This window comes from Argopecten irradians, chromosome 16 (assembly GCF_041381155.1).
Source record: "Argopecten irradians isolate NY chromosome 16, Ai_NY, whole genome shotgun sequence".
Lineage (NCBI taxonomy): Eukaryota > Metazoa > Mollusca > Bivalvia > Pectinida > Pectinidae > Argopecten > Argopecten irradians.
Window position 1 is genome coordinate 25,969,850 of NC_091149.1, and position 12,315 is coordinate 25,982,164.

At 35.6% G+C, this 12,315-nt stretch overlaps 1 protein-coding gene across 1 annotated transcript; it reads left to right on the forward strand.

The window, feature by feature from the left end:
- Positions 1 to 245: 245 nt before the first annotated feature.
- LOC138311061 (uncharacterized) lies at positions 246 to 1,718 on the forward strand (the record flags this gene model as incomplete). The annotated part of the gene is made up of 1 exon (XM_069252490.1): positions 246 to 1,718. A coding segment is annotated over one exon (1,338 nt), but the record flags the coding sequence as incomplete, so codon positions are not given.
- Positions 1,719 to 12,315: the final 10,597 nt, after the last annotated feature.

Consider the following 12,315-nt stretch of genomic DNA (forward strand, 5'->3'; position numbering starts at 1 on the left):
AAATAATATAGTTGACGGTGAAACAATATTGAACTTAATACTACAATTGCTATTTATAATAACAGAATTCATACCATTTTCGAAATATTTGACCTTTAAATACTTAGATCTATATTATAACCTGACGCCATGACTGACGTTTCATCACTTGAATTGAAAGCTCTCTCTGGAGAAGTGTATATATTGTTTTTAAATAAATACTGGATAAGGATATGTAATGGGTAATTGATGTTTGTACGCCACATTGCAAAAAGGTTTATTTCTGCTTGCACTCTGAGGTTATACCTATCTATTTAAGTGTTGAAAATAATATATATCTTTGTTTTCAGTTCCTGATATTGCTGAGTTGTTTTGTGCTATCAGAGGCCGTTCTTCCACACCCAGGAGATAATGCACCCAATGATGACCTTGTCAGGTACTACTTTGGACTTATGTATAATTCACGGGAAATATGCGGGTTTCTTATGCTTGTTCATGGAGTTGTCATCAGCACGTCAACAGTGAAACGAATCAAGTTAAGACTTGGATTAAGGAGACACGCATGTGAGAGACCATTGCAAGAGATAATACAAACAATTATTAATCTGCACCGAGAGGGCTTCTGTAATCTAGGCTACAAAGCAATGTGGAGGTTACTGAATGTTGTACATGGGATACGTGCAACTCAGAATACCGTGAGGACATGTTTAAGTATCATTGACGCAGAAGGAGTGAATCGGAGATCAAGACGTTGTTTACGACGCAGATTATACTGTAGTAAAGGTCCTAATTATCTCATACATATTGATGGATACGATAAGCTTAAACCATTTGGAATAGCGATTCATGGAGCTATAGATGGATTTTCAAGAAAAATAGTATGGTTAAAAGCTGGGCTTTCGAACAACAATCCAAAGCTTATTGCAAATTTGTATCTAAAGTTCATCGTCACGTTGGGAAGGGTTCCGCACCTAGTAAGAGGAGATGCTGGCACTGAGAATGTTTTAGTGAAAGACTTACAGGTCAGTTTAAGAATGCATCACGGTGATGAGATGGCAGGCATACGGAGTTACATTACAGGCAGATCAAGTGGCAATCAACGAATCGAACGTTTATGGGGCACTTTGCGCTTTACATTTACTGACTTTTGGAGAAACAAATTTCGAGTCATGAGAGATAGCGGTATGTTCGATACAGCAAATCCTCTTCATAGTGAATGCATCCGTTTTTGTTTTTTACCTATCATTCAAGAGCAATTGGATATATTCGTCCTGAATTGGAACTCTCACCGAATTAGAAGCCAGCGACACCTTAATATACCTCATGGTATCCCAGACGTACTATACTATCAACCTGAAATATATGAAACTTATGACCGCTCTCATCCACTCCCGTGTACTTTGGAAACCATAGACGAAGTCGCAAGTGAATTCACTTCAGAATGTCCGCCTCGAGGTTGCACAGATGAGTTTTTGCAAATTGTTGAATTGACAACTGGAATGACAAGAGACCAAATGCCTTGCATCAAAACAATAGAGGATGCTGATGAGCTTTTCGTTGCTTTGATACAGATGTTTAATGATTTAACTCACGCGCATCGTTAAAGTGTCTATAAATAGATAATTATCGCATTATTCAAAGCAAATAAAGTTAGGCGGAAAATCTTACTATCAGAAACTGATATCCATTATCCGTGATGCATAACGTAACTGCTTGCTTGGTTTGCTGAATTTTGAATAATTAACAATTACAAGATTTTATTTTAATCTTTTAATAATTTGATTTCTTAATAAATTGATTAATGCTGTTTTAAATGTGTTTTTGTGTGTTTAAAGCTGAAGACATAGCGATATTAACTGTCATTTAGTTAAATCTTTTTCACATAATTAGGGCTCATGTAATATGACAACTTATGATAATACTATTATGATGTCACATGTAGCTATGACGACATAGTTCATATGTGTGTTAATGAAAATTGATTTTAAAGTCACAATATATTCTTTTTATGAAGTCCATGGTCTATGTAAATTGCAGGCAATGTTGGTTAAAAGATAGTTTAATACTTAATTTTAAATTATTTACTCATTTTGGGGGTATCTGCTTAAAACGTGTTGAGGTTAGACCAAGAAACCTGTTTATCAATAATGATTTCATGCACAAGATGGAGCAGCCATTTGGACAGTTAGCGAATGTCGTCTCCACGTCAACAAAGTCACGTTTTGGATGTCAGTTATATCATCATATAATTCACTTCTGCTTGGTTTGTGTATTGTAAGTGTGACAACTGACAAGCGAAGGCAAATGTTGAAGCATTAAACTATCTTCCTATGGCATCCATGGTCTATATAGATGCCAGAGCTTTGCAGACAATCTTCATAATGCGCGCTAGCGCATTATGAGATGATTGTCTGCAAAGTTCTGGCATCTATATAGACCATATATGCCATAGGAAGATAGTTTAATGTTTATATTTACATTATCAACTAATTTTAGGGTCTCTGCATTAATTAACATGGTTTAAGCTAGACCCGGAAAACCGTTTATCAACGACGATTTAATCCACAAGATGGAACATCCATTTTGACGATGATCAGTTGACGTCACCACGTCAACATTAGTGACGTCATAATGGTCACGTTTTGGGTGTCAGTTATACCGTCATATACTTCACTTTGTTATGATGTAGTTTATGTAGTAGAAGTGGCAAGCAAATGTGAATATATATGTATAACTGCGAAAAAAGTTAAATTCCAAGATGTTGATATCTTTGTAAACAGTAAGTATACTGTTTACAAGGGTATATGCATACAATTATAAGAACAGTAAACATCAAATATATGTACAGAATATACAATGAGTTTTATTCACGATAACATAAGAATTGGAGACGGCATTCACGCACGCCACATGACCGCGTCCGCACACTTCAGTGGCGTCAGCGAATCCGCGGTTACAACAATACCACTTTTACATAAGAAATTATTATTTAGAAGCACATACAGTCATTTAAACTGGTCGCCAAAGAAGTAAGAAGAAAGCGGACATCGGAAAGTCGGTGTATTTAAGTGGGACCCACCTAAAATATTTTCAATTTCTTTTTCGGTGAAAGATTTTCTTACAATTACCATTCAGATAAACTTCGATTAAGTCTTATTACTACGACGGTGTATTAGGCCTAGGGACACTATATAATTCTATTTATCTTGTACGTACAAAATACTAATCAGTACATACAAGATACTTGCACTACCAGATACTTGCCCTGCAGGTAGGGCGTTAGAATTGTACCTGCTACCCCTATTGCATGATCGTAAGAGGCGACTAAAGTTAGGATCTAATCTTTTCTTTCTTCCTAAATTACTTTATTTCCCTAACGTCTCCCTTGACACCACCTCACTTTTGGCCTTTAGTTGGGCGCTCGCCCCTGTGAGGAAGGATCTGGTTTCTGTCCCCTGGCCGAGACACACCAAAGTCTATAAAAGTGGTAGTTTCTGCTCCTGCTTAGTGCTCAGCATAACGGGATTGGGACGAATGGTTCGCCCATTGTCAGTATAATGTGACCGGGTGGGGTGTGTTGCTTGGAGTCTTCGGCAGATGGTTCAGTGATATAGCACTATAAAAAGGACAAGAGTTCCACTATACAAGAAGACACAATATTAATATACCGCAGTCTCCCAAAACACGCACCTCGCACAACATACACGCAAAACACTGCATACATGGGAGGCCGTCCTTACATGACCATAGCTGTTAATAGGACGTTAATTAATCAAACAAACAAACAAACAAACAAACTACCAGATATTAAGTTGTACGTAAAAGATACTATCTTGAACATACCAAATAATAACTTGTATATACAAGATTATTAGTTACACAGTTTGTAAGTGACCTAATACTGAAAAATATTGGGTATGGCAGACCAACGGCCATCATGACATTTATTCAAAAAGCAAAGTCGATCCTTAATTTCACTGCATATATATAAGATATCTTGATTGAAATTTAAGATATCTTAAATAGTATATGAGATATCTCATATAATATATCTTATATACTATATAAGATATATAATATATGAGATATCTCATGTTTTTTTTAATTAATTCTATATAAGATATCTTATATCGTATATAAGATATCTCATTTAAGTTATCTATATAAGATATCTTATACAATATATAAGATATCTTATTGAAATCTCGTTGCTTTATAAGATATCTTATAAAGGAACGAGATTTCAACAAAGGCCCAGAAATGAAGTCTCCATACCCGGAAGTCATAGAGAGCTATAAAGTATACTACTACTAGTTCAGCCAGACTCTTGTTGGCTTTGCATGCTATGCCAGTATCAAGCGTTTCGTTGAACTAGACAAAAGTATGCATGTATATTTATTGTAGCCATGTACGAATATTGACAACTAGAGTGATGGGAATTAACTGCTTCTGTGTTTTCAATACACCGTTGAATGAAACCAAACAGCGGTTGATCTCCCTTTCAGTGTCATCTCTGTCATTGCGAACGATTCTAAAATGTGTCCCGAAGTGCTCCGAATGATGCTCAAGGGAGAAATTAGTTTTTGGGTTTAAATGCTACGAAATCTCATTCTATATAAGATATCTTATATAGCAACGAGATTTCAACTTATATTTAATAAGATATCTTATATACGATATAAGATATCTTATATAGAAAATTAAATAAGATATCTTAAATACTATATGATATCTTATATACATATATAAGATATCATATTTAATATTTGTTATGAGATATATATATACTGTATAAGATATCTTATATAATTCGATTAAATACGGGAAAGACATTGCTTCTTCAATACATGTTCAATTGGCTTGCCATAATTGGGTATAGAATAAACTTGTATCGGGCGAGGCGAAGCAAAAAAAAATTGTTAAAGGGTTAACAAATTGTGTAAAGCATCTAACGACCAGTCCATTTATGAATGTTTCATGCTACTGTATATCACAAGGAACTGACACGAATGTCTAGCCAACAGTAGTGTATATATAGTATATCAAGAGTATGAATGGACATATCATTTAATCAATGAATTGTTTTAAATAAAGTGGTTCTATATATCAGTGACGTATATCTTACCTTAAAGAGAAATAATTTATCTGATTGCTTGATGAGCAGAATTGGCCAATTATTGACCAATTTATGTCCTGATGAACAGGGAAATATAAGCGGAAACTAGGCTAATAGGATGTGACTATAATAGGAAGGTAGAGACGAATAAGAATCAGTATTGGTAGTATTTTAACTTTAGGGACAATTAAATGCTGATACATAACCACGAACCAAAATATAACATAAATGTATATGGTTCTACATTCCTTATGAAAGATATAACAAAAATATTGACAAAATCCATGACATTGTAAAGTATTTTAAATTGATACCGTTGAAATTCCAAATGTTGAAGGAGTGTACAATATGTACGCTGTACCCACATCCGAGCCAATGTCACACAAGTTAAAAAAAACTGCAATGCGCATAACCACGGCACCGAGGAGTTGATGAAATTGTTATTTTAGACCGGAGCCTGCACCTAATACGGTAAATACACAACTCTTAGAGCGATTTCAGAAGATCCAGACAAAAGTTGCTTTACTCCACTGACAAGGGCCAGGGTTCGGCATATTGTGTAGGCGTCCGACCACTGTGCAATGGCGGACAGCAACCGAGTTTGAGCATTTCACACACATTGCAGCACAATGGGCTTTTCTAGAATATCAAAATAAAACTAACTAATCTGACTTCAATTAGAATTGGTTTGTTACAGATATATGAGCAAATTTTAATGTACTGAATTTTCCCTTTAAAGGCCCTCTATTTTTCCAAAACGGTTTTTGATTTTTTTAATTGGGAATGTAAAATGAGATCATAATTTTGTAAAGTCGCAAAAGTTTTTTAACTTACCGTTAATACTACACGAATAATCATCTTCTTATCAATTTGATTAAAATAAATAAAATGTTAATTTTCATAACGCGGCTCGTCTTATGTTTCCCGTCATCGTCCTAAATACCGCAACGTTAGTTGACAATCACTGCGCCAGACGGCAAAACAGCGAAATGACTCTCCGCTGTAATCATATATTAACGCAGGAAATCTTGCATATATTTGGTGCTGTAACCTCATCTTAAGCCATCGGTAAATATTTTCTTATGTTATTAATGTTTATGTTTTGCTCCGGAAAGGTAGTGACCCTTTTGGGTAAGACTAATCACAGGTGTTCGTTTCTAATATAATAGTATAAGTATAATACTGGGTCAAGGTCTATAACTCGGCCGGCCATATAACACTATCCAATTTCAGAAAAAGTATGATTATTAACCAACCGTATAGGATATAATAATAGGAATACTCTCAATCGACAGCCAGATAATTTATCTTTATTTTGGTATATGATACAATATATATATCATGCCGTATAAATGTCACTAGGTATCCAAAAACATCGGAAAACAGCCAGATTTCAACTGGTCGGACACTGTGGTGTCCTCCGATGAACACGCCAGGGCTCTAATGGGTAGCTCAAAAACCATTGCATGTCAACACTTCAGCGTCATAAGAATGAAAGTTTGGTAGAAAACAAACTTACCGGTTAGTAAATCCCTGGATAAATACCATCCATTTGCCTAACGTAGCCCTTTGAAATTTCCGATTGAAAAAAATTATGTCTCTAGCCGCCATGTAAGTATGTGTGCAGTAGATTTGTTTTGTCGGCGTTGATTGGCTCTCGAAAATTAATTGACCAATCAACGCCGAGAAAACAAATGTACTACACACATATCAACATGACGGCTAGAGACACACATTTTTTCAATCGGAAATTTCAAAAGGCTGTATTGCGCAAATGGATGGTACATAGATAAACACTAACATACCGGTAAGTTTGTTTTTTACCAAACTTTAATTCCTATGAAGCTGAAGTGTTGACATGCAGTGGTTTTTGAACTACCCATTAGAGCCCTAGCGTGTTTATCGGAGGACACCACAGTGTCCGACCAGTTGAAATCTGGCTGTTTTCCGATGTTTCTGGATACCTAGTGACATTTATACGGCATGATATATATTGTATCATATACCAAATTAAAGATAAATTATCTGGCTGTCGATTGAGAGTATTTTTATTATTATATCCTATACGGTTGGATAATAATCATACTTTTTCTGAAATTGGGTAGTGTTATATGGCCGGCCGAGTTATAGACCTTGACCCAGTATTATACTTATACTTATATTAGAAACGAACACCTGTGGACTAATAGAATCTTTCACCCCCTTTGGGGTGAGACAGGAGAATCTCAACCCGAGGGGTAAGATTCTTAAGAGGCTTTGCCGAGTGTTTGACAGCTTAAGAATCTTATCCCGTCATGATACTGTTGTCGTGACGTCATACAATTATTGAGCACGTGCAAAGATCTCGTGTAGCTTGTCTTTACCCTAGGGTGAGATAGAAAAATCTCACACCGGTAAAACTGTGGATGTCCCTGTTTGGGGTAAAAGAATAATAGAATCTTACATGGGTCTGTGAAGTGGACAGGGATATCTCAACCCGAGTGAAAGATTTTGGCCGGTCAACCCGAGGCTTGACCCATGTAAGATTCTTTATCTCCCATACTTATTAGAAAAAATGATGAAATTCCACTTGGTTTCCAGTTTTTTCATCGCGCCATTATCGCAGGAACGTCGTTATGCGTCAAAATTGATGACGTCATCTACAATGCGCGCCGAAGTTACGCCGCATGTATTGATGACGTCACGTTATTATCTAGCGCGTGTGAGCTGTCTTACACCCCCCTGTGTAAGATAGAGATATCTTTTCCCTAGCAACCACGGGATATCCCTGTGAAGTATGGGAGAAAGTGTAATCTCAACCCGAGCGGTATGATTCTTATTCACGTGATAAACCGGAAGTTGTAAAACGTCATATACAAATGACAATTAGGTAACTTGTGCAGTCCTATTGGACAATCAATATCACATTCGAACTCGAGCTCGCGCTTCACGCGCGCGCTGAATTTTGACCTAATGATCATCGCAATCGAAATTCCACCTACCTTCATATATATATATTTAAGCATTGAAGTCACTATTTTTTAATTTTATCGGGGTATGAAAGAAATTTTGTTTGCAAACTGTGTGAATCCGCTAGTTTGCAAACAAAATTTTGTTTGCAAACTGTGTGAATCCGCGTAGCGAATTCTCACAAAAGTTTGCAAACAAAATTTCTTTCATACCCCGATGAAATTAAAAAATAGCGACTTCAATGCTTATAATTAATTTTCCAATGTACTATATGAAATGAAATACGTTTCCACTTACGATTCCATTGATTTTTTCCAACGGATTATTTTTCCAAATCAATACGCATCGCCAATGTTTCTATTGTGACGTCACGATAACATCGGGATTCCGCGCCATTATCGATTCTTTTTTTCATCGTGGAATGAAAAAAATTAATAGGCCAATCAGAAAGCCAGAAACAAAGAGAAAATTAATTGTATTTCGTTAATGTTTAGCCGGAAAAAGACTTATCTTAACTGGTTTTCATACAACATTAGTTAATATTTGTATCACTGAATATTTTAAAATGATTTAGATTCTTGACCAATTGGACTGCACAAGTTAAATGTTATTTGCAAATGACGTTTTACAACTTCCGGTTTATCACGCGAATACGTTTTATGCGTGCAGACTGTCTTGCCCTGGGTAGGACAGAGAAATCTTTTCCCCACCGGAATCTCTGTCCTATGGGGTAGAATTGTCTATCTCGTCCGATCTGTCTGGTACCTTTACGTAATTTTTGGCGGAATTTTACCCATTTATGTAACAGTCCTCCCATGTGACATCATACTCTGGAATCGGTGACGTCACTCGCTTCATATAATCAATATTATTAGAAATACGTGCATTCAGTCATTTACCTTGCATTGTTTGGTTGTTTTTTAATCATTAAAACGGTATACGATAAAGTCATCATTTTTTACCAACACGGATTCCTGTGAGAGTCAGTTGATCCTGACCATAAACGACATTGCTAGGAGTCTCGACAATGGCGACCAAGTCGACGCAGTACTTCTTGACTTCTTGAAGACTTTTGACAAAGTCCCACATCAAAGGCTTCTGTGCAAACTCCAATACTATGGAATCCAAGGGAACACGCTCAACTGGATCAGAAGCTTCCCGTCTGACAGAACCCAGAAGGTAGTTCTCGAGGACCAAAAGTCTACAAGGAACTGTCCTCTTCATCAACGACCTACCTTTATGTCTAACGTCCACTTCTCGTCTGTTCGTGGAAGACTGGTGTACAGAACAATCACAAACCGTGATGACTCTGCACAACATTAACAAGACCTGTACAAACTGCAGGAGTGGGAGAATAAATGGCTGATGAGTTTCAACCCAGAGACAGTGAAGTCATCCGGTTTACAAGGAAGATGAATATATGGCAAGCCAACATAACATTTATTCAAAGAGCAAAGTCTATCCTTAATTTCACTGCATATATATAAGACATCTTGATTGAAATATAAGATATCTTATATAATTGAAATCTCGTTGCTTTATAAGAGCGCAGTTCGGCCGCGCAGAGCGAAGCTCTACTAACCATAACACGTGTGTGAGCATATAGATTCCAATACATTCCAGTACCCCTTGGCTTCAAGAAATTGTGTCCCGCGGGAAAAGTCTCGCGCCTCCATGTAGGCAGCCATGTTTTAATTCTCGTTATCAGCACGACGAGATTTGAAATTTCTGTACTAGAGTAAATGCGTTATCAGTAAACACTTTAAAATTACCGTAAGTTTTAATTTAGACATACACAACGTAAAAAAATGTACTGGTCCAATATATACTGTGTATGTTCTCAAGCGCACGGCACCGTTAGCAGTGGCGTCACAAAAACTGATGCCAAAAATGACGGCACAGAGTTGCGCGTATTTATCATGGCATGTTGCCAAGTTTTCTCTGCATCTGATAAAAACAAGATTGAAGTATATATTGAACTATTCCATTTGGATTATTTTGAATTCTTTCTAACTATCGATAGTATGTTCATGTCAGTGAAATATTTTATTGCTAATCTTGTAGAAAAATATAGACAACATAAAGTTATCATGTTATAATCTTTTATATGTAGCTGCGCTCTTCTGAGGCTTTGCCTTAAATTCATATTAAGATATCTTATAAAAGGAACGAGATTTCAACACTAGAAATGAAGTCTCCCTACCCGGAAGTCATAGAGAGCTGTAAAGTATAAGCCAGACTGTTGTTGGCTTCGCATGCTACGCCAGTATCAAGCGTTTGGTTGAACTAGACAAAAGTATGCATGCATAGATAGTCACCATTATAGCCAATATATGTATTGTCGCCATGTTCGAATTGACAACTAGCCGATTCCGGGATACAAGGAACTCTTTTGTGTAGGAGGTAGAAAACATTGATTTCGTCATGTGACCGCGAAAAATTTTGGGCACATTTTCCCATCATGGCGATGACACTTATAGGCAGAGAATACCAATGTCCGGGTATTTAAAGGTCATTGTCGGTAATACTTGCTCGATAACGGAACTAAGATAAACTGTTATGTTTTGTGTTTCTTATTTGTTATTGATTTTTGGAAAATGCACCCTGGTAAGTTATAAAATATACTGTATGTGAGTGAGACGTCAGCTACATGTACCGTTGATTTCAAACTGCTAGGCGACAGCTCCATTTGATGCCGTTATTTACATGTCATTTCCTTATCAAGTGTCCAAATTCAATTTTCGTGCATATTTAGATTAAATTTAATACAATTTGTTCTGATAATTAATGTTTAATGTTCTGTCATGATATGTAATTTCCCACCCGTGTACAATCATTACATATGCCGCCATTTTGTTTCTAATGTGCCCTAAATTAAGTCACGTGGTATATCATGCATACTTTTGTCTAGTTCAACCAAACGCTTGATACTGGCGTAGCATGCAAAGCCAACAAGAGTCTGGCTGAACGAGTAGTAGTATACTTTACAGCTCTCTATGACTTCCGGATAGGGATACTTCATTTCTGGGCCTTTGTTGAAATCTCGTTCCTTAATAATATATTTTATACAGCAACGAGATTTCAATTATAAGATAAAAGATATTATATATATTATATGAGATATATATCTTATATAGGATTAATTGAAAAAACATACGAGATATCTCATATATTATATTAGATATCTCATATACTATATAAGATTTCTTATATGCAGTGAAATTAAGGATCGACATTGTTCTTTGAATAAATGTCATGTTGGCTTGCTATAGTTTACCTTAATTAGGTGCAGGCTCCTGTGTCAAAAAACAATTTCATCAACTCCTCAGTGGTTGTACAGTACGTATGACATTGGCTCGGGTGTGGGTACAGCGAGTATTCATAAGTACCTTCTTAATCGTACTGCTTTATTATTTGGAATTTCAACGATGTCAATTAAAATACTTGTCGTGGATTTTGTCAATATTTATTGTCATTCGTTTCATAAGGAGTGTCGATCAATATACATTTATGCCATAGTTTTGCTTCGTGGTTATATATTAAGTAATATAATTAGTCTCACTTAATTGTCACTTCAACTGGATTTTATAGTGAATATATTATGAAATACAGTAATTCCATAAATGAACTTGAAAGCTGATATGGACATGTTATCTACAACTAACTATTTTATTGTGATTGAAAAGAAGTATGAAGTCATATTAATAAATTAAGTTTGCATATGATAAAACAAAACACGTATATTGCTGTACGTTTACATCTTTAATTGTCACAGTACATTCAAGTCATTTTACATTGAAATGAAAAAAAAAAACATAAAAAAACCTGCATGAATCAAACATTAATTGGTTTCTGTGGCATTGAAAAAAGATAAAAGATGCTTATATATTGGTGATGCAACCTTTTGCAAAAGATAAGAAACTTTAATTGATGTACTACCAGTAAAAAAGGTTAGATTATGAAAATACACGAGTGTATTAAAATACATGACACTGTCATATTTAAACTAAATTATCAAACAAACTGGTAATTATAATCATATTTGTATATTTTGAGATGATATGTATCCCATAGAAATGATATTATACCATTCTATTTCAAGGAATAAAGAAACTGATGATAAACTTGGTGTAGTATCAAATTATCGATATTGCACTACTAATAAAATCAAATTACATTTTGTATTTACAAATGAAAAAGGCAATGCACTGTACCGGGTAATATGCATCTCCACAGAATATATGCACAACAGATCAAGTAACAAATACATA